The following is a 23,947-nucleotide window of genomic DNA, read 5'->3' on the forward strand; positions in this document are numbered from 1 at the left end:
TTGCCTGCACCATGTCGACAAGAAGCCCCAGGTATTCCAAACGCTGGACTGGCTGTAATGCTGACTTTGCTAAGTTCAGTATCTAACCCAGACGTTACAGTAAAATGTACAGTCTGAAGGATGTTTTGGCTTAGAGCTGATACCGATTGATCTGATTGATATTCTATAATTGATATCCCTTGGGACCTTAGAACAGCCAATACTGGAGCCAGGATCTTTGTGAACACTCTTGGTGCTGTGGCCAACCAGAAGGGCAGGGCCACAAACTGAAAGAGATGGTTTCCAATTGCAAAACGCAGGAACCTGTGATGGGTCTGAAATATAGGCACATGAAGATATGCATCCTTCATGTCTATGGATGCTAGGAATTCCTCTCCCTGCAGGGAGGTTACGACTGAACGAATTGATTCCATGTGGAAAAAAAAAACAAACGTTCAGAAACCTATATTATTAAGGTCCAAAATAGGTCTCACCCCCCCCCCCCCGTTTTGGTTTGGGGATTACGAATAGGTTTGAGTAAAACCCCTGAAACCTTTCGTAATCTGGAACTTCGGTTATCACCCTCTGAGCTCTCAGCTGGTCCAATGCCTGAAAGAGAGCGCTTTCTTTTAGGGGATCTGTTGGTGTACTTGACTTCACAAAACTCGGATATGGGAACACCCGGAATTCCAGCTTGTATCCCTGTGAAATGGTGGAGACAACCCAGTTGTCTTTAATCAACTCCACCCATGCACCTGAGAACCGCAGGTGCCTTCCCCCCCCACCGATGTGAATGGGGGGGGGGGGCCCTTTACTGCGAGAGCTCAGAGGAAGACTTGGCTGGTCTCTGGGCCCAGGGCTTTTTCTGATTTTGCCCTGAAGGCTTGAGTCTGGATGCAGGCAGTTGAGGCCATCGCCACTGCCTGGAACTGGAAGCACTAGTTTTATGTGTGCTGGGGATCTTAAAGGAAGGACGTCTGCTCTTCCTTTTTGCAGGTAGCAACATACTCTTCCCTCCCGAAATCTTTTGGATATACTTATCCAGATCATCACCAAAAAGGCGTTCTCCCTTAAAGGGGAAGCTAGCCAGTAATTTTTTACATGGTAATTCTGCAGACCAGCTCTTTAAGAACAGGATTCTGTGCATATGCACTGTCATCAGCGCAAACCGTGAAATTTGCCTTATGGAGTCCGTAAGAGAATCGACTGCGAAACACAAAGTGCGAGGTATATCTGACAGATCTTCCACAGACTCTCCTTGAGAAGAAACTGTCTTGGACACTCGCTTTATGCGGTCTTTCAAAGACTGACACACTCCTATGGCTGCTGCTGCTGCTGGTTGTACTGCAGAACCTGCAACCGCAAAGGAGACTTTCAATAAAGTTTCCAGCTTTTTATACACTGGATCTTTAAAAACCTGGGCATTATCCACAGGACATGTTAAATTCTGGTTAACCGAAGAAATGGCTGTGCCCACAGAGAGAATATTCCATTTCTTAGAAAACGTATCCTCCATAGGATATAACAATGAAAACCTTTTAGGAGGTTTGGGGATTACGAATAGGTTTGAGTAAAACCCCTGAAACCTTTCGTAATCTGGAACTTCGGTTATCACCCTCTGAGCTCTCAGCTGGTCCAATGCCTGAAAGAGAGCGCTTTCTTTTAGGGGATCTGTTGGTGTACTTGACTTCACAAAACTCGGATATGGGAACACCCGGAATTCCAGCTTGTATCCCTGTGAAATGGTGGAGACAACCCAGTTGTCTTTAATCAACTCCACCCATGCACCTGAGAACCGCAGGTGCCTTCCCCCCCCACCGATGTGAATGGGGGGGGACGCCCCTTTACTGCGAGAGCTCAGAGGAAGACTTGGCTGGTCTCTGGGCCCAGGGCTTTTTCTGATTTTGCCCTGAAGGCTTGAGTCTGGATGCAGGCAGTTGAGGCCATCGCCACTGCCTGGAACTGGAAGCACTAGTTTTATGTGTGCTGGGGATCTTAAAGGAAGGACGTCTGCTCTTCCTTTTTGCAGGTAGCAACATACTCTTCCCTCCCGAAATCTTTTGGATATACTTATCCAGATCATCACCAAAAAGGCGTTCTCCCTTAAAGGGGAAGCTAGCCAGTAATTTTTTACATGGTAATTCTGCAGACCAGCTCTTTAAGAACAGGATTCTGTGCATATGCACTGTCATCAGCGCAAACCGTGACATTTGCCTTATGGAGTCCGTAAGAGAATCGACTGCGAAACACAAAGTGCGAGGTATATCTGACAGATCTTCCACAGACTCTCCTTGAGAAGAAACTGTCTTGGACACTGTCTTGGACACTCGCTTTATGCGGTCTTTCAAAGACTGACACACTCCTATGGTTGCTGCTGCTGCTGGTTGTACTGCAGAACCTGCAACCGCAAAGGAGACTTTCAATAAAGTTTCCAGCTTTTTATACACTGGATCTTTAAAAACCTGGGCATTATCCACAGGACATGTTAAATTCTGGTTAACCGAAGAAATGGCTGTGCCCACAGAGAGAATATTCCATTTCTTAGAAAACTTATCCTCCATAGGATATAACAATGAAAACCTTTTAGGAGGAACAAACATCCTATCTGGACGATCCCAGTCATTGTATACTTCTTGTTCCAAGAGTGGATGCATGGGAAAAGACCGAGGACTCTGAGGAGGGCACAGTGAGCCAAGGGAGGAAAAGCAGCTCTCAGTTGACTCCAGGGGTGGGAGTTTAAACTCAGCCCGGACCATCTCAGCAAGAGACTGGATAAACAATCTTTGGGATTGAGAGGCTGATGGAGATTCCTTTGACTCTGACTCCCCAGAAGTGGAATTTTCAGCTTGACCTTCTATAGGGTCATCTTCAGCTACCTCTTCCACATCGTCCCACATTTTCTGCCCAATCCTGGACGGATTCAGGGGCGGCTCAGGAGAGGGGGATCTAACCCGCTTCTTTCCTCTATGAGGTGCTGCAATCATGTCAGCAATCCTACCCTCTAGGCTGGCTAATGCCGATGCCAAATCGTCCTTGGTAACATAGGCTGTGGCAGAAGTACGCAGAGTAGCTACTATGCCTGACAACCGTGATGGCTCAGTTTGGCTATTTGCCTCTGGCCTACCAGGAGGAGTAGACACAGTGGAAGCACGACTAGGGCCTTAAGCCCCGGTTCATATTATTGCAATCACTTAGGTGCGCACTGCTCCTAAATTGCATGCGATCTCATGTGCGGTGCAAATGTGAACCAGGACTTAGGGCTCGACGGTGGCATCACAGTGCCTTTTCCAACTGTGCTCCCTCCAGCCCTTTTTCAGGCAGACATTGCTTTTATAGCAAGACAAACTTGAGGTACTACCTTTTAAAGTGTACTCAAGGTCTGTGGTAGCCTAGACTTGTACAGCCTAATGCACACAACACTGAATTACCAAAGATACAGGACCCTTTAGTGCCAGTAACCTACACCCACAGTGTCTCACGCAATCCAGCTGCTGCTGCTGCTCTGTGTCCCCTTTCAGCCTGCAGAAGCTAGTGTGTTGGAAACCATTCTGTGCTCGCCAAACTGCGTTATAAACCACGCCTATCACATGGCAAACGTCTATATTTAAATGCAAGTTTTTCCCCGCGCGCTAATGGGCGAACGCCATAGACACGCGGCACGCGTTGCAGCAGAGGCTACCATGCGAATGCTTATGCGCCAGGACTAACCCAAGAAAATGGGGAAAGAGCAGTTTAGGCTGAATCTTGTTTGCCACAGCTCAAAGCACAGGGTAAGAGCATAGATTAACAATATGCTTTAAACATACTCTGCATAAACCTGCTACAATGTCCAGCAAAGGCGACCATGCAAATGCTTATGTGCCACAGCTAACACAAACAAAGAGGGGAGAGCAGAACAGGCTAAGCATTGTTTGTCACAGCTCAAGCTTTTTCAGGTAATCAGCTCAGGGTAGGAACAACATAGTGTAATAATATGGTATAAGCAAACTTTAACCACTTAAGGACCAGGCCCATTTTTGGCACATTTTGTTTACAAGTTAAAATCAGTATTTTTTTGCTAGAAAACTACTTCGAACCCCCAAACATTATATATATATATATATATATATATATATATTTATATTTTTAAGCCAAGACTCTGGAGAATAAAATGGCGGTCGTTGCAATATTTTTTGTCACACGGTATTTGTGCAGCGGTCTTTCAAACGCCATTTTTTTTGAAAAATTAAAAAAAATTCCATTTCACTGCATTTGAAAAAAACTAAACTGTAAAGTTAGCCCATTTTTTTTGTATACTGTGAAAAATGTCACGCCGAGTAAATAGATACCCAACATGTTACGGTTGAAAATTGCGCACACCCGCGGAATGGCGACAAACTAAGGTCAATAATAATCTCCATAGGCGACGGTTTAACATTTTTTAACGGTTACCAGTTTAGAGTTAGAGTGTAGCTCTTTTTTTTTTAATTATTGCTCATGCTCTGGCGATCGCGGCAATCTCACGTGTGGTTTGAACAGCGATTTCATTTGCGGCGCGACTTCCGTATACGTTTTCTTTCGTGCGCAAGCTCCCATTTATTTATTTTTAAAATTTTTAACACCGGTTTAAAAAAAAAAAATTAAAATCTGATCACTTTTATTGCTGTCACAAGCAATGTAAACATCCCTTGTGACAGCAATATGCAGTGACAGGTACTCTTTATGGCGGGATCGAGGGTCTAAAAGACCCTAGACCCCTCCACTACACTTTCATGTGTTCAAAACGCAGAAAATGTAATTTTTTAATACATTCAGTTTTTGAATCTGCCGCCTTTACTTTAGCAGCTGAGTAACCCGGATGTGACGTCATGGACGCCGCCTCTGGGTTACTTCATCGAAGACCTGATCGAAGTCGCATCCGGCTTAGATCGAGACTCAATCCAGCCAGCGGACGCGCTGGCTGGTTGCTCAGGTCTCCTAGTGGGACGGGAGACACGGGCAGAGCCGCGGGAGGGGGGCGTCCCCTCTTGCTCGCCGGCTAACGATCGAGCGGCTCCCGAGCCGCATCGGTCGTTACGGATGGAAAGCCGTGGTACCGGGATGATGCCTCTAGCTAGAGGCATCATACCAGTACAACCACGCAAAATCAGCCGACATAGAGCTACGTGATTTTTCGTGAAGTGGTTAACATGCTTTGCATAATCTGCTGCAATGTGAATACAAGCAGTAATACACTTCCCACAAGTCTCTGTAATCTTAATAAAGGTAACCGTGCATAAATATTTCGATTTTTTGCAATCTGTAACCATTGAGGGTTTTTTGTTTACTGTGTAAATATTTAAAATGTACTCCCCAGTACCCACGCAGGAAACTGCTCTAAGCAAGTTTCCAATCTTCACTACTCACGGTGAGCATAGCCTTAAAGACCTTCAAGGACAGGGTCCCCTATATCAGAGGGGCTACGGCCTTGGACCTGTAGAGCACCCTGCATGGAGCGCCTTTGGGGTTTGGTATTCCAAGGGTCCGGATCCCAGGGTCCAGTGCCTAAAAAGGACAGCGTTACAGGCAAAACCTTGTATCTGCTTCCTGAGGCTCGGGTACCATCTTTTTTTTTTTTTTAAGTCCATTGACTGTTTTAGATGGATCCAGTAGCTAACCCCTTAGATTCAATGATCTTTGTTTGGGGTATGATAGCATAATCTTCTTTTCTCTTACGTCCTCCGACAGTCGCCGCCCCCAATGGGCTATTGACTTCCTCTCCTTAGGAGTAGCTAGGCAAAAGACTTGTTAAAACAAAAGCATTTACATAGACACACCCATGGGGGCTGTCCCACTGGTCCAATACCCCCCTGCAATAGCCATCCCAACTCAGTTTGTCTTCTGCCTAGTTCAGGAGTAGATAGGCTTCCCTGTGCTGGGGCTACAGTCTCAGCCTTCTTCTATTTTATGATTTTATTTTCTGCAAATGTCATTTTTTCTTTGCATTACTAGCTGTTTTGTTTTGTCAGCGTTAGTTAGTCGGATCTTCGGATGAAGACGGCGTTTGCGGAGCTGGGAATCGGACTGGTCGTCCTGGTGCTCCGGGACAGAGGATCAGATGGAATCCCAGCCCGCCATTGAGCGTTTAGCAGGCTATGTGTTCGCCCTGGCCTCGCAATTGACCCATCCCTGTCCTCAGGGATGCAGCCTGTGAGGTGGCTACCTCACCGGACACATTCACGGTTCGTCCGTGTACTGCTGGTATCCTGCGTTTTCTGGCTGACGGCACTCCCCTGCCATCTGAGGGCGGGTGGTTTCCCGTTTGATATGAGGCACCCCACGCCATCGGGTACAGGTAAGTACACTCTGTGTGGGGTCGGCAGTCCTGTGTCTGTGGTGTCCCCTATGTCCGTGCGTTTTGGGCTCCCTGATCCCGGTCCCTGCGGGGGTTTTTTCTCTCACAGCCAGCGCTCTGTGGGGTTTTGGGGGATGCCTCTCCTGTGTCACTTTAGGGTGCTTGCAGGTACAGACACGTGCGGCGACCGCTGCAGGGTTAAAAACCCGCCGGTCCGCCATTTTAGGTGTGGGCAGCATGTCTGGCTTCACTATGGGCGCTTATACAGCGTAGTATGTAGTGTATTTTGGCGCCTTGTGGCCCCATCTTGTGTGTGGCAAACGATCGTTCCGAGCACGTCGGCGGCCATTTTACCGAAGCCTCCCATTACTTTACATAGGCATCCAAGTTTCCTTAGCCTGCAGCCTCAGTTCAGTCTCTGGCGGTGACATCACTTCCTTCCTTCACTCAGGAGCGACCGACGGCTGTGGTGTGTTCAATAAAAACATGGCAACATTTCATTCTTTGTGTGTTATTAGTTTAAGCAGACTGTGATTGTCTATTGTTGTAACTTAGATGATGATGATGATCAGAATACATTTTATGACCAATTTGTGCAGAAATCCATTATCATTCCAAAGGGTTCACATACTTTTTCTTGTAGCTGTATGAGAGCCTTACGTTCTCCCAATTTGTGCCAGCGAGCGCTTGCAGACCATAGCTCTGCGCTGGGTCTCCATAGCGACTATAGTCCCACGGACGGGGACTGGCCTGCGGGTGAAACACCCCCCCCCCCCGGAACGCACACACCTGGTATGCCAGCGTCGCAGCATGCCCCTTGGCCGACAGCGCCCTCACTGCGGTGTTGAGGCAGTCTGTCAGGATGGACGCCCACCCTCAGCACCGTGGTCCAAAACGTACAGTCCCCCCGTCTGGTTAGTGGACGTGGGCTCCTCCATAGGTGAGTTGGACCCTCGGGTTCCCATACCTCCTACCACCCTCCTCCACTATGAGGGGTCATTTGGGACCTTCCCCCTCCTATCCTGACCTCTCCCTACCCTGGGCTCCGGACCCCCGGGACACTTTTAGTTGTGGGGGGTCCCCTATGTAAGTCGCCAGGGCCCCCAGGCCTGTTACTAGGGTAGGCCTCACTAGGCCCGAGGTCACGTGCTCATCGGCGCAAAGCCGCTATTTTGCTGTGGCCTGCAGCCTTAACAGGCCTCAGCAGCCTGCGTCGGTATCCCTATCACTATAATGCCAGAAGCCACTTTGCTGGAGCCGGAGACAAAACAGCACAGGAGCTTCTGGCTCTTGTGGGCAGGGGCGTTTCCTTCTACCTTCTCTTCTCCATGCTGCTGATGGACCTTTCTGTGTTCTCCATGTGGTAACTACTCTAGAGGAGTTTAATTGCCCTGGCCTTCACTTTTTCCTCTTCAGAGGGGTTTCTGGCTTTTAGGGGGCTTAGGATTATCCCCTGGAGTAGCGCTGCGTGCATCGTGATCACCTCTTAAAGGCGCAGTGCACGCCGGTAGTGGCGGACTTGTTGGGACCTGTGGTGCTTTTGTAACCTCACTTGGCCTCAGGGGCGTTAATCTTTGGCGATCTGACGCGGATTGCTCCCTCTTAGGCCATTGCTCCTGTTATCAGGAGAAGCTTCTCTTTAACCCCTTGCAGTGCAGGTTCCGGTGTTTCCCCATTTCCCTGTCTGCTCCTTACCTTCTTACTGTGCAATCCTACTGTTTGGCCAAATGTCTAACATGGATTCCCCAAGTTTGTCTGCGACCCCCGATGTATTGTTGGGGCCCGCTTCTAATGCTCTTGATGTGACTTATTGTCTGTGATGCAAGAAATGTCTAGAAAAATGGACATTAGTAAATGCTTGCGGCAGCATCGCCTGTCTCATCTCAGACCTCAAATTATGAGGCCGATATGGTCGCCGGCGATGCAGACCCACTTTTGGAGGATGCGTCCCCGCATTCAGACTTTTCTGATGCGGAAGAATGTTTCCACACCCGCCTTGGCACAGGAAAAGGCGCTGGTAGATGCTTTGATATCCTCAGTGAGGGACACCCTAAAAATCATGGATGCAATTTCTTAATCGCAAGGAGCCTCGGAATCCTTTTGGATCCCTCAGGGCAAAGAAATCGACTAAGGTTTTCCCTTGTCCCGAAGTCTTGTCCGCCTTAGTGGAGGAACAATGGCGGCGACCATATCGCACGCTTGCAGTTCCCAAACGTTTGGCTAGACCACCCAGATATGCGATATTAACAAGACCACGGTTTTACCGGTGGCAGAATTCTCATCTCTCCCTGATCCGGTTGACAGACCTATTTGAGGTCTTATCTCGACACCTGTATACGGTAGTGGGATCTATTCTCAGGCCTGCCCTGATTACCAATCTAGTCTCTCAGACTGCTTGAATGGGTAAATGCGTCATCTGCCCTGGAACTCACTGACCAATTATCGCAGACTCTGCAATTTATATGCAATGCTAACCTGGACGTTCTTCCGCTCGCAGCCAGAGCGTCAGTGGTAAGTGTGCTCATCAGACGTGCTATCTGGCTAAAGTCCTGGTCGGCCGACCAGGCTTCTAAGAAGCTTTCGGCAGATCTTCCTTTTCAGGGTGATCGCTTTTTGGTTCCTCCTTGGATGACTTGACCAGACGGTCACTGGGGGAAAGAGCACACTCCTTCCTCCCTCAACTAAGGGCAAGTATCCCTCACGTAAGTGACGTACTTCCTTTACAGCCCAGAAGCGTCTTTTTTTCGTGCGACCGTGTCACAGAAAACCAAACAGACTTCGGTCGGGAAAGGATACGGGAAATGGTGGTGGGCTGCTAAGCTGAAATCCTCTTCCCCCAGCACCTCCAAGCAGACCCCTTCTGCCTGAAGGGGCGCCCCCACCCACTTCAGGGGTGGGGGGACGTCTCTGTTTCTTCCAGGATCCTTGGACCTCACTGTTGCAGGACAGGTGGGTCCACGAGTTAATTCAGTCCAGGTACAAGTTAGAGTTTCGTTCCTGTCCACCAGACAGATTTTTTCCCTCCAATCTTCAGCTGTCCCCAGACCGCCTTGTGGCGCTGCAGGAAGCGATTCAGGATATGCTGTCACAAGGCGTGATTGTACCAGTGCCTCATCAGGAACGCTTTCAAGGGTTCTGTTTGAACCTGTTAACCGTTCAACGGAAGGAGTGCAAATTATATCCTATCTTGGACCTCAAAACTCTGAACCGCTTTGTGCGCGTCCAGAAATTTTGCATGGAGTCCCTGCGGTCAGCGGTGGCGTTCTTGCATCCGGGGGACCTACTGGAGTCGATCAATTTCAAGGATGCCTATCTCCATGTCCCTATTTGCCAGGGTTTTCAACAATTCCTCTGCTTTACGGTGGGCAAGGGCCATTTTCAATTTGCGGCTTTACCGTTTGGTCTCTCCTCTGCTCCCAGGGTCTTCACCAAGGTGATAGCCCCATATCCTGGCTCTGCTACGACAGTGAGGAATTATTGATTCTGGGTTACCTGGACAATTTTTTTCTCAGAGTGGTCTCATCTGTGATATTGGAACGGGATTTGGAGGTGACCATTCACACTCTGAAGCAGTTTGGTTGGAATCTCAACCTTCAGAAATCTGCCCTGGTTCCAACAACCAGACTGGAGTATCTAGGGATGATCCTAGATTCAGCTTCGGCAAAGGTATTTCTACCTCCTGTGAAGTTACAGAAGTTAAGGGAAGCGATTCTGTCACTGCTGGCTTGCGACCTGGTGTCCCTCAGGTCATCTATGCAGATGCTGGGCCTGATGGTGTCCTCCTTCGAGGTCGTACCATATGCTCAGGCCCACACGAGACTTTTGCAACAGGAGATCCTTGTCAAATGGGACAAGGATCCTCTATCCCTGGACAGTCTGATTAGTTTGAGTCAGAGATCCAAGGACTCCCTGAATTGGTGGCTCAGCTCTCCAAATCTTCTCCACAGGAAATCCTTCCTTCCAGTATTCTGGATGGTTTTGACGACAGATGCCTGTCTGACCGGTTGGGGGGGGGGGGATGCTGGCCACCCTGATTGTTAAAGGGACCTGGATGGTGGAAGAGTCCAAGCTCCCGATCAACGTTCTGGAACTGAGAGCAATCAAGTTGAGCCTGTTCCACTGGACGGACAATCTCAAGGGGTGTTCTGTCCGAGTCCAGTCCGACAATGTCACGGCCGTGGCAGATGTCGATCATCAAGGGGGCACCTGGCGGCTCTGGAGGTAGCTGAGATCCTGCGCTAGGCAGAGGACTACGTCCCAGCCCTATCCGCTGTGTACATTCCCGGCGTAGACAATTGGCAGGCGGACTAGTCGCCAAACCCTGGATCAGGGAGAGTGGTCCCTGCATCCACAAGTGTTCCACCAGCTGTTCGCCTCCAGACAAAACAGGAAAGTTTCAAAGTTTGTGGCTCAGTCCAGAGATCCTCTGGCCGATGCAGTAGACGCCCTGGTGGCTCCCTGGAGTCAGTACGGGCTAATTTATGCTTTTCCTTCACTTAAACTTTTATCTCGCCTGCTACGCAGGGTCGAGTTGGAGGGGATTTCGGTAATTCTGGTGGCTCCAGATAGGCCCGGGAGATCCTGGTACGCCGACGTGATTCAGCTGAAGGTCGCAGGTCCGTAGACGCTTCCTCTGCGGAAAGATCTTCTATCTCAGGGTCCGATCATCCATCCTGCTTTACAGTCGCTGGCTTTAACTGCTTGGCTGTTGATAGCAAGGTGTTAAAGGACAGGGGTCTGTCTGATTCTGTGGTCCCTACCTTACTCAAGGCTAGGAAGTCCACTTCTCGAAAGATTTATCATTGTACATGGAAATCGTACATTGCTCGGTGCGAATCGCTGAAGCTGCATCCTAGATCCTTTGATATCAGCAGGATCCTGACCTTTCCACAGAAAGGGGTTGACCAACGTTTGGCGTTGGGCACTCTTAAGTGTCAGATCTCGGCCTTGGCTATGTACTTCCAATGCCTTTTGGCTACGCACTCTTTGATTCGTTCGTTTCTTTAGGGGGTTCGCCATTTGGCTCCCCCCAGGAGGTCTCCGTTACCTCCTTGGAACCTTAATTTGGTTCTATCCGTTCTTCAGAAATCTCCTTTTGAGAACTTAAGACACATTTCCTTGCTCGCCTTGTCGTAGAAAGTTGCCTTTTTGTTTGCTAACACCTCTGCGTGCAGGGTTTCTGAACTAGCAGTGCTATCTTGCCTCTGTCCTTATCTGGTAGTACACAGGGATAAGGTAGTGTTACGGCCGTTTCTTCCTAAGGTGGTTTTAGACTTCCATCTGAATAAAGACATAGTGCTTCCGTCACTCTGTCTGAAACCTTCACATCCTAAGAAAAATTGCCTTGCATTGCTTGGATGTGGTTTGGGCGATACTAGTGTATCTGTAACTTTTCGTAAGTTGGACTGTTTGTGAATACGGATGGACCCCGTAAGGGTCAGGCTGCGTCTGCGGCGACCATTTCTCAATGGCTCAGACAGACAGTGGTGAATGTGTATTCTCTTAAGGGCAATGTTCCTCCTTTCCCTGTCACGGCTCACTCTACGTGGGCGTTGAGTGCCTCTTGGGCTTTCTGCCTTCAGGCGTCAGTGATGCAGGTTTGCAAGGCGGCCACTTGGTCGTCTGTACATACGTTCACCAAGTTTTACAGAGTGGATGTGTTGGCATCCTCGGATGCGTCCTTTGCCTGCAAGGTTTTGCAGGCCGCCATTTAAGGAGCAGTCTACTTTTCCTTCTCCTCTATGGTTTTGTTACAATGCAGCCCCAGTTTTTGGTTGTTGGGCTCCATGTTATATAGTTGTTATGTATGTTAGCCGTGGGAATTGCATTCTTTTAAGTTTGTCCTTTCCCCACCCCTCAGTGGTTACTGCTTTTTGACATCCCATCCCTCTATGATTTAAAGCAGCAGCTACGTCTGGTGGTGGACAAAAAAGAAAATTGAATTTTTTACTTACCGTAAAATCTATTTCTCTGAGTCCACTGACGGACGTAGCTCCCACCCCTCTTTTCTCTGGGTTTTGGTTGTTCACTGCTTGCAACTAAACTAAAGATGTAACGGTGAGGCAAGGGGTAATAACTATGTAACTATATGTAATAACCCAGGGACCCTGCCCCCCCTGGGCATGTCAAAGCCTTTGGCTCTACCTGGTCAATCCTAGTGAGAGGGGCTTATTACCCATCCGTCTATGATTTAAAGCAGCAGCTACATCCGTCAGTGGATTCAGAGAAATTGATTTTACGGTAAGTAAAAAATCCCATTATTTTTAGAATATCTAGTAGTGAAAAATCTCTGCTAAATTCTTTTTGACCTCTGTGATCTTTATTTTACCTTTTTTAAACGTGCTTGAAAAAAACGTGTGCAATGTGTTTCTATAGTGGTGTTAATGGTATGGTAGAGCTGCACCATTCTGGATAAAATGAGAATCATGATTTTTGTTGCTTAGAATAAAAATCACGATTTTTGGCGTAACGTCGTTTTTTACAGTACACAAAAAATTGGGCTAACTTTACTGTTTTTTTTTTTTTTTTAAATTCTATTGTTTACCAATAAACTGCGTTTTAAAGACTTCTGCGCAAATACAGTATGACATAAAAGATTGCAACGATCGCCATTTTATTCTCTAGGGTTTCTGCTAAAAAAAATATATATGTTTGGGAGTTATAAGTAATTTTCTAGCAAAAACGACTGATTTTAACTTGTAAGCAAGTTTTAGAAAAAGGCTTAGTCTTTAAGAGGTTAAACTGCCCTCACAGATGGAAGTTTATTCCTTTGATCTAAAAGAAAGAGAAGATACATTGTAAAGCATTGTGTTTATAGTTATCTAGCAGCCTTAACAATGTTGATAAACTTTTGCCGGGGCTCTTTTTTTCTTTTTTTTTTTACAGCACTTAGGCCCCATGCACACAGGGCATTTTTGCAGCTGCTGTTAGGAGTGTTGGACGTTTTTTTTTTTTTTTGCCAGCTTAAAAACGTCCCATGCACACACAGGCTTTTTGGAGCTCCAAGTGGCATAGGCATTTTTAAGCTGCAAAAAAAACCCAGGGCCAGTGCGTTTAGGAGCAGCAGCGTTAAGCTGTAAAAACGCCTGATGCTGCTAAACGCGGCTTAACGCTGTATATCTGCTTTTAGTAACGTCAAGCATTTTTTAAAATGGGGTAAAATGTGATTGGTCACAAATAGAAGAGGGTTTACAAATAGAAGAGGGTTGTGTTTATTTAAAAACGCTGCTAAGCGCCTAAACGCGCATTGACGCCAATGCGAAATGCTGCTAAAGGCGTGTGTTTGACGCCGCTTTTTCCAGAAATGACTTTGCAGCTCGTCTTTTTCTGACGCCCTGTGTGCATGGGGCCTTAGTGAGCAGAGAATGGCTCTAGAATAATTGAACACATGCTGTTTTAAGATGGGGGGTGGTGTGTGTGTGTGTTTGTGTGTGTGTGTGTTAATCAAGATCGTGTTTTTTTTTTTACTATTAATCATGCAGTTCCATGGTATGGGTGGGTGACCTCTAGTGCCTGTTCCCTACTGCTCATGCGCGTTACGCTCTGTGAATAGCGGAGGGTCAAATTTGTGGAGCACCTCACCGCTGCCAGGTCACCTGGAAGTGAGGACAGGTACCTGTCCCCCACTCCCCTCTGAAAGGTTCCAAATGTGGCAGCGGGGGGGGGGGGGGGGGTGGGGTAAGGGGCAGGCAAACCAGCGGAGCTTCCCCTTTTGGGTGGAGCTCTGCGTTAAATTTCTATACCCCTCTTAACTGGTAATCTCATCTCAAAAACTCAATTCTTTTTACTTTATCGAGCATATAAGACCCCTGCTCAATTACATAAGTGGTGAAGAAGGGACTCTCCCCTATGCTCCAAGTGCTGCAGAGATGTAGGAGACCTAATTTATATGTTCTGGCAAAGCCTAAATCTATTTAGATACAAAAAAAGGACAGAACTAACCAGTACTATATATATATATATATATATATATATATATATATATATATATATATATATATATATATATATATATATATCTATATATATCTATCTAACATGTTTATGGCCACTATCTCACAAGACCCAGTAGCTTGCATTTTGGGCTTTATACCGTAGATGAGGAATTGTTTACTCCCCAGACATTTTGTACATTGCAGTGGCAAGGCTCCTATATCTAGCTTGTAAGCACATAGCTTGTTTTTGGTTTTCACAACAGACCCCTACTAAACAACAATGAATAGACAAGGTAAACGCTACCCTGATTCGTTAGAAGCTAATATACAAACCTCACTCCCAAAAGATTTCTCTCCATCTGGCAACATAGGCTAGATACTCCCAAACTTGCTCCTCCTCAGGCTCCTGCAGGTTTACAATCTGCAATATTTTTGATAGATGGATACTCGTATTTTTGGACATACAGTAGAAATACTGTGGGTTAGTTACTCTCTCTATAATATGCTGACTTTCTAGCTGGGTACTGGCCAAGGTACTCCTAATCCTGATATCTTTCTTATAACTCACAACTTGCCTTGTTAAGATGTATACAGTTTTACGATTTCTCTACATTCCAGTGATGAACTGTTAAATTCTGTACTATCGCATCATATGTCACAGTTTGCATTATGATTATGTCCTTGCTTATGCCTTTTGTATGTATGTGATGTATTTTTAAAAATGTTGTTCAATAGAGCATTTAAAAAAAAAAGGCATTTTAGATGGCTTTCTCTTACAGTCCTGTGCCCTCTGAACAGCCCTATTTATAACCAAATGCAGGATTATATACAGTACTAGCAGAAAAATTGGTCGAAAAATCTATAGTGACGATCGTTCGGCCGATATTCTTATAGTTAGTGAATGACGAACAGTTATGTCTTTCAACTTTTCGGCATTAAAAAATCGTTTGAGAAGTTAGAAATATTTTTCCCGATCGAACGAAAATCTTGAGTTTTGTGACTGCCTCGCACGAGAACAATCGTGCGACTTGTCGTGCGCATGTGCAAAATCCTTTAATCCGGAAGGTACACATTACAGAATTACCATAATAATAGACATCTATGATCCACGAAAAAACGTTTAGTGTAAAGTGCATTTTATTTCCACGAACATTCATTGCTAAACTCGACAAACAAGGGCACACTGCTAGCTTGTGAAATCAGAGTACAGTTATTATTAACCAATCAAAATACTGCAATAATAAACAAACTTTATTGCAAATAAAAGTACAGCAACATGCGTTATAGAAATGTCACAAAGGATACAAACATTATAAAACATGTTACAATATCAAAAATACCATGATCGATATTTTGGTTGTAATGTTCTCCCCTTTTTTTTTTTTTTCCAAAAAAAAAGTCTTTGCACAACGTTCCGGAAATCAGAGCAAGTATAACACGGAAGTTACATGTAGAGGTCACGTTTATGTCGTCATTTCCCTTCGAATTTCACAAAAACGAACGATAAAATGGATAATTTATGTTCATGGATCGTTTATCTTTCGAAATTTGATCGTTTCATGATGGTAGTATCTTTTGACCTTCCGATAAATCATTTGATTTTATAAAACGCGCACGCCCGATTTTTCTGCTAGTGTATGGCCAGCATAAGTCTGGTACTTTCAACTAATGTTTTATAAAAAGAAAAAAAAATGAAATGTGCTGTCCCTTTAAATTCAACAATTGTTATAATTAAAGGGACAGCACATTTTTAAATTGTTTTTTTTTTTTTTTTTATTTTTGTCATACCTGGTACCCAGTTCCATTTTAACTTATTCATTAATTTCAATTTCACATTGTGCAGGGTCATGCGATTCTGGGTTTTTAATTTAATGTTTTGTCTTATAGTATATATGTATGTTTGTTCTTGCAGAGGATGAGGTTTCCATCGTAGTTTCACAAAGATCTAAAGCAGCAGCTGTTGATCATACTGAACAGGAAGGTGCTTCTGAAACAAAACCGAGAAGGCAAGTAGTTTCTTGGCATCTTATTTTTGTTTGCAGATAAACTATTTATAATGCCACATTAATAAAGAACTGTCAAGTTGTCTGTAAAATAACTTTCTGTTTATCCTCTTCTGAAGTAGTGGTTTATGCTGTGATCATTTCTTAAACATGTCTTCATTTAAAGCTGCCTCCTCCCCCTTTTTTTTTTTTTTTTTTTTTTTTTACATAACGTGGAGAAGTGTAGATTATCAGTTTATCCGATATTTATCCTTACTCTGACATCCATAATCCGGGCATTGAATGCTCCCTGCTCTCTAGTACCTGACACTGAAATGTCACTGGCAGCAGCGTGAGCGCATGTATTTATGTAAGTAACCACTGAACACCAATTTGGGTAAGGGGGTATTTATTACTGTCATTGACACCAGTGAATTTATGTCCGTTAGATCGGTGTTTGCCTTTTCGTGTGTGTACCAAGCTATGGTGGAGGGGGCAAGAGCCCTGCATCAATACTTAATATCTGAAGGCTTACCCTTACCTTAGTACATGATTGATTTTTCAGATTAGGTTAATTACAAATGTGATGCTTCCTTGGTCGGAGGATGGGTGGTTGCCAACATCAGCTCAACAGCTGTAGATGTGGATGAAGAGTCCGCTGGCTCTGTGCTCTGGTGCTGGCCTGCAGGCCAGACTTTTAAAAGATCTCTTATTACACTTCTGTTCTCTTCTCTTATGGATGCCACAGGAGAAAAAGAGCTTCCTCAGTCTAGCCCTTTTGCCTTAAGGAAAACTTAAAATCATTACATGTGTCCTTTATGGCTAAGCATTAAACTAGGCCGAAGTTGCTTTGATCTAAGTTGTATTGACAAGCTTTTTGCAGCATGGAGATCTGTCTTAATGTTTGCTGATTTTTAGTTTAAAAGTATCACAGAGGCTTAGATCGGAGAGGTTATCTTGACTGGTTAAAAGGTAGACATCCCCACAATGGATTTTAGCTTGAAATCTCCCTTTCTCCCCTCACAAGACTTTCTAATTTTTAGGCCTTTCTAGATCGATTTTTTTTTTTTTTTTTATAGAGTTGTGGTTCTTGTACCACCTCGGGAACAATTCCAAGATATTTATTAAAAATAGAATTTAGTATAGATTGGTTTCACAAACTTTCCAATTTCCTGTCATGTATATGACATCATGATGATTCAGTTAAGGTTTTGCTGATAGTTGTGGATCTTACTTATCACTATATAAATGCAGGCACTGAAGAGGGCCATGCACAGAATATAAAAAGCCACTGGCTCACTGGCACACCCCACAATGAATAATGGTTTTTCTGGGGAAAAGCTTCAAGCCCTTGGTTACACTTGGGCTGGCAACTGTGGTCTGCTAGCTGGACCTAGGTGAGTTACAACATTTTAAAGCAAAATCACGGTCTAAATGTCAGGGTAGAAGTCAGGCAGAAATGTGGTCAAGGGTAAGCTAGGTCATCAATAGAAATCAGAGCTGGGATCAGGAACAAGGTCATGGAAATTGGAGCCTGGAAACAGTGTGATTGAGGAAGTGTGTGTGATTGAGGTTTTTTTTCATTAATTACAAATTGTACCTCCTGTGATATCCTCTCTGGGAAAGCTTTTGAAACGAGGGTGGTTCCCAAATAAACTTCCCAAAGTAAAGCGCAAGATAGGACACAAGTAGGATATCTCCGGTTAACTGATGGAGATTAAAGGGCAGAGGATTTATATGTGTAGGGGAACAGGAAGAAACCTTAGCAGAAGTAAAAGATTGATTCTACAGAGACACATGCTGTTTTTAGAGGAGGAATTATCTCCATATGTTTCACGATAAGAAAAACCTTCTAGAACAAAGAAGGTGGCAGGTAAAATTTAAATATTGAAATAAAAAAAGAAATGCATAATCGCATATAATTGACTTTTTATTTTGATTGGCCAACATAATCTCACAAGCTTTTGTCAGGTTCTCTAGAATTTTTTAAAAATACTTTTTGTTACATTTCAAACTATGCATAATAAAAAAAAAAGTTACAACCTTAATCATTCCATTCATCTACCCTCCTCACCCTGGTCCCTTCCACACTACACCATTTACTTCAAAAATTTTAGTACTTTTGTAAAGTTCCCCAATTTTCCTACATAACTTTCTTATATGCTATAATATGTTCATCCATTTTCTTGATAGGAGTTGTAACTTGCATCCACCTCTTAGCAATTTGCTTTCGAGCCTGACCAATCATTTTCACTTACTTTCGTTGACGTACACAGCTGCTTCTTCTTTATCCATGACCCAACAGGGTTTTATAGCCCAACCTACAGAAGTAGGCAGAAACTAACTTGGCACCCTCTATGGGTTGTCCTCTCTGGGTATAAAACCCCCCTTCTGCTATAGGCATCCAGTCATTCTGTCTACTGTCAGGAATATGGGACATGAGTAGGAAGTTTTTTTTTTTTTTTGTTTTTTTTTTCGTCAACAACATTGATTGCGGGAGACGCTGACAATTGAGGATCCTGTGGGAGTGCCTGATGTGCTTCCGGTCCTTTTGTATTTACAAACCAGCTCCAGGCTACTAAGGTCTTCCCGTACTATGCTAAAGGCTCGTAAGTCTACCTCCTGGAAGATTTATCGCACCTGGAGAGCTTATATCAGTTGGTGCAAAGCTTTACATAGTTACATAGTTAGTGAGGTTGAAAAAAGACATCAGTCCATCCAGTTCAACCTATGATGTGTGTTTGCTTTTAACCGTACATTGTATACCCCTGTATGTTGTGGTCTTTAAGGTGTCCATCTAATAGTTTTTTGAAACTATCAATGCTCCCTGCTGATACGACTGCTTGTGGAAGAGAATTCCACATCTTTACCGCTCTTACCGTGAAGAACCCCTTACGCACTTTAAGGTTAAACCGCCTTTCCTCAAGTTTTAGTGAGTGGCCACGTGTCTTATTGTATCTCCTTTCTCTGAATAGTTTGTTCCTTATGCTAGGGTCACCAGTACAGTATTTGTACATTGATATCATATCCCCCCTCAATCGTCTCTTCTCCAGAGAGAACAGGTTCAGTGCTTGTAGTCTTTCCTCATAGCTGATGTCCTCCATTTCCCTAATTATTTTTGTTGCCCTTCTCTGGACTTTCTCCAGTTCCAGCACATCCTTCCTGAGGACCGGTGCCCAGAACTGGACAGCATACTCCAGATGTGGCCGGACCAGAGTCTTGTAGAGCGGGAGAATAATCTCTTTATTTCTGGAGTGAATCCCCTTTTTTATACATCCCAGTATTCTGTTGGCTTTGCTTGCGGCAGCTTGGCATTGCATGCCACTGCCAAGCCTGTTGTCTACCAGTACCCCCAAGTCCTTTTCCATCCTAGACTCACCCAGAGGTTCCCCCCTAGTGAGTAGCTTGCTTTCTGGTTTCTGGCCCCCAAGTGCATTACTTTACATTTTACAACATTAAATCTCATCTGCCATGTAGTTGCCCACCCCGTTATTTTGTTCAGGTCCGCTTGCAAGGTTTCCACATCCTGCATAGAAGATATTGGCATGCCTAATTTAGTATCATCAGCAAATACTGAGATTGTACTCGATATCCCCTCCTCCAGATCATTTATGAATAAATTAAACAGGATTGGTCCCAGGACAGAACCCTAGGGGACCCCACTTTCCACACCCGCCCAATCCGAGTACTCCCCATTAATCACCACCCTCTGTACTCTCCCCTGGAGCCAGTTCTCTATCCAGGTACTCACCTTACGGTCCATACCTACCTTCCTTAGTTTGTACAGTAAGCGTTTGTGGGGAACGGTGTCAAAGGCCTTTGCAAAGTCCAGATACACCACATCCACAGGCTTACCTTTATCTAGGTGGCAGCTCACTTCATCGTAGAAGGTTAATAGATTGGTTTGGCACGAACGATTTTTCATGAATCCATGCTGATTACTACTTATAATACCGTTTTCATTACTAAAGTCTTGTATGTGGTCCCTTAACATCCCCTCCAAAATTTTGCAGACTACTGATGTTAGGCTGACCGGCCTATAGTTACCCGGGATATATCTCGGCCCCTTTTTAAATATTGGTACCACGTTGGCTTTTTTCCAATCAGCTGGCACCATACCCGTCTGTAAACTATCCTTAAAGATCAAGGCTGGCTGAGCTCATTAAGAACCCTCGGGTGCAAGCCATCCGGTCCCGGGGATTTATTTATAAGTTTCTCTAGTTTAGCTCTAAGTCTATCCTCTGTTAGCCATGGCGGCACTTCCTGAGGGGTATTATTTAGTTTGGCCTTACAAGCAAGGTTCGTGTAGCCCCCTGATTCCTTTGTGAAGACTGAAGAAAAGAAATTATTTAACACTTCCGCCTTTTCTCTGTCCTCAGTGGCCATTTTTCCTTTATCATCTTTTATGGGGCCAATGTGTTCTGACCTCCCTTTCTTACTGTTTATATACTTAAAGAACTTCTTGGGGTTCTTTTTACTCTCCTCCGCTATATGTCTCTCGTGTTCTATTTTAGCCGCCCTGATTTCGTCTTTATATTTCTTATTACACTCTTTGTAGTGCTTAAATGCTGCCAATGACCCCTCAGTCTTGTATTTTTTGAAGGCCTTTTCTTTAGCTCTAATATACATTTTTATGTTGGAGTTTAGCCACCCAGGGTTTAGTTTTGCTCTTTTAAATTTATTTCCCTGTGGAATGCACTGGCCCACCCCCTTGTTAAGTATGCTCTTGAAGCACTCCCATTTTTCCTCCGTGTTCATTGTTCCCAGGGTTCTATCCCATTTGATATTTTCTAGCAGCGAGCGCAGTTTAGGGAAATTGGCTCTTTTGAAATTCAGTGTCCTTATATTACCCTTGTGTTTCCTATTACTGTAATTAATACTGAAACCAATTGACCTATGGTCACTGTTTCCTAAGTTATCCCGTATTTCTATATCCATGAGCAGGTCTGTATTGTTGGTAATCAGTAGGTCAAGTACCGCATTGTTTCTTGTCGGTGCATTCACCATCTGACCCATGAAATTGTCCTGCAAAACATTTAGTAAATGCCGAGCCTTGGCTGAGTGCGCGGTTCCTTCTGCCCAGTCTATATCCGGATAATTAAAGTCCCCCATTATAATGACATTTCCCATCCTTGCTGCCAATCCTATCTGTAACATGAGGTCCGCCTCACCCTCCTCCCTCTGGTTGGGGGGCCTATAGCATACTCCCAATATTACCTTCCCCACCGTGCCTTCCCTTTGAAGCTCTACCCATAGGGATTCTGCCTCGTCCTTAGCTCCATTATTAATATCATCCCTCATATTTACCTGTATACTGTTCTTAATATACAGACATACCCCTCCCCCTTTTTTACCCTCTCTATCCCTGCGATAAAGGGAATACCCCTGAATGGTCGCCATCCAGTCATGAGAGCTGTCAAACCAAGTCTCAGTTATCTCCACAAAATCTAAGTCCCCCCTCAAACATCAGCAGCTCCAGTTCTCCCATCTTGTTGGCCAGGCTTCTGGCATTGGTATACAAACCTCGTAATTTTGATCGGTTACATTTATCCTCATTTGATGTTTTTAGGCTGCTCTCTTGATTTTTCCTCGTACCCACCCTGGGTTTAGGAGCTCCGAACATCCTACCGCTAATGCCCCCATTTCTGCCCTCTGAAACTTGCTTTCCACTGGCTAATTCTACATCTGTACCCCCCCCCCCCCATTCCCTAGTTTAAAAGCCCCTCTAACTTTTTGGCCATCCTCTCACCCAGTACGGCTGCACCCACCCCATTTAGGTGCAATCCGTCCTTACCAAAGAGCCGGTGACCGACTGAGAAGTCGGCCCAGTTCTCCAGGAACCCGAAACCCTCCTTACTACACCAGCTCCTCAGCCACTCGTTAACTTCCCTAATCTCCCGCTGCCTCTCTGGTGTGGCTCGAGGTACAGGTAGTATTTCGGAAAATACTACCTTGGAGGTCCTAGTCCTCAACTTAGCGCCTAAGTCCCTGAAATCGTTTAGGACTCTCCATCTTCCTCTGCCTATGTCATTGGTACCCACGTGTACCATGACAGCTGGGTCTTCCCCAGCCCCACCCAGTAATCTGTCCACCCGAACCGCGATGTGCCGAACCCGAGCGCCCGGCAAACAACAGACTGTTCGGGATAAGCTTTGGGGTTCCATTCTCGCTCTTTCTTGGTGGCTCAGGTGTTGGCCTTCATCAATGTGTGGATCAGAAGCTTAAGTTCAGCACATTCAAGGGTCAAGTCTCTGCTCTGGTGGTTTTCTTTCATCTTCCCTTGACCATGCATTCTTTCGTTCCCACTTTTATTTTATTATTTATTATTGCTATCTGCTCTTCAGCAGCTTCCCTTTGAGAGCTTCCAGGATATTCCCTTGCTTACGCTTTCTCAGAAAGTTGCTGTCCTGGCAGCTGTCACTTCGGCTCAGTCGGTGTAAGCAATTTGTGTGTACCTTTCTGTGACTGCTGCTTTTCAGACGTCCACTTCACTTTATGCTCACGGATAGTCCGAAGAAGGGCTTGGCGGCATTGGAATCGGCAGGGGATTGTGCAAGCTTATGCCATTAAGGGGCGGGAACCTCCCTTCCCTGTTATGGCGAAGTCCACCGGGGCAGTAATCGCCTCCTGGGCGTAGCAACATCAGGTGTGTGATGCTCAAGTTTGAAAGGCGGTGACCTGGTTATCTGTGCACGCATTTACAAAGTTCTGTAAAGTTGATGTGTTGGCATCTTCTGATGCTAAGTTTTTACAGGTGGCTGTTTAGGATTGCTGGGCACCTTTTGGGGTGGTTCAGAGTGTTGCCCTGGGGTTTTTCTCTATTGATTTGCCAGCCCATAATTATGGTACGGCTTGGGGACATCCCTTTTTGGTCATTGATAAAGAAGAAGCTGTGTATGTCAATGAACGTAAGAGAACACAGGATTTCTTTTACGTTCATTGACGGACACAGCTTCAGATCTTCATGGACCGTTGGGTTATGCTGCTCTTCCTAGGAGTAGGACACTAGGCGGAGAAGGGTTAACAAAAGTTAACAAGACTCTTACCATGCCCAGGGCAGTCCCAGTGGATATACTCCCACTTCCTGCTCTGGGACGTCAGTTTTGTAACAAGCAGTGTCAGAAGAATTCATAACTCCACTCCACAGAGGGGTGGGTGCTGTGTCCATCAATGAACATCAGAGAAATGGATTTTACAGTAAGACAAAAATCCAATTTTCTCTTTCGTTCATTGACGGACACAGTTGTCTGCACAGTCTCCAAAGGTGTGGTGAGAAATTTTTTCCCCGTTTTTTCTCCTCTGGGAAACTTTGGGTGGAAGCGGGCCCATTCTGAGGTGGTCGGTCCCTCCTGTGACCTTCCGACCCCTCTGGCACCCCATTTCAAAAAGAGGCCTCCGTGCTAATTACACACCCCCCCGACCGGTGGCAGTGCTAATGGTGAGGAATGTGTATGGGGAGCTGTGACTGGTAGGGGCTGGGAGCGCAGTGTGGCAGTTCCCACAGCATATAGCACGCTTTTTTGTCTGAGTAGGGGGTCCCTGGTAAGTTCCCCCCTTGCTGACTAATATGTTTGTAATAGGCCCTGGGGTCTAGTGTGCCACGCTCCTGCCGCGTGGTGGCAGCCATTTTATTGTAGCTTTGTTCGATTGCACTCGGCGGCCATGTTCTGGAGACTTCCATAGAAGTCTATGGGCGGCAATTTTCCTGTAGTCATATGAAGCGGTGTGCGGCGGGAGCC

At 45.3% G+C, this 23,947-nt stretch overlaps 1 protein-coding gene across 1 annotated transcript in view; it reads left to right on the forward strand.

The window, feature by feature from the left end:
- CENPT (centromere protein T) overlaps window positions 1-23,947 on the forward strand; it is a 365,158-nt gene that overhangs the window by 55,716 nt on the left and 285,495 nt on the right. The window contains exon 5 of the mRNA XM_082271075.1: window positions 16,139-16,232. Within this exon, the coding sequence (XP_082127201.1) occupies window positions 16,139-16,232 (94 nt within the window). The remainder of the gene's footprint in view (window positions 1-16,138; window positions 16,233-23,947) is intronic.

This window comes from Pelophylax lessonae (assembly GCF_965119305.1).
Source record: "Pelophylax lessonae genome assembly, chromosome: 10".
NCBI lineage: Eukaryota > Metazoa > Chordata > Amphibia > Anura > Ranidae > Pelophylax > Pelophylax lessonae.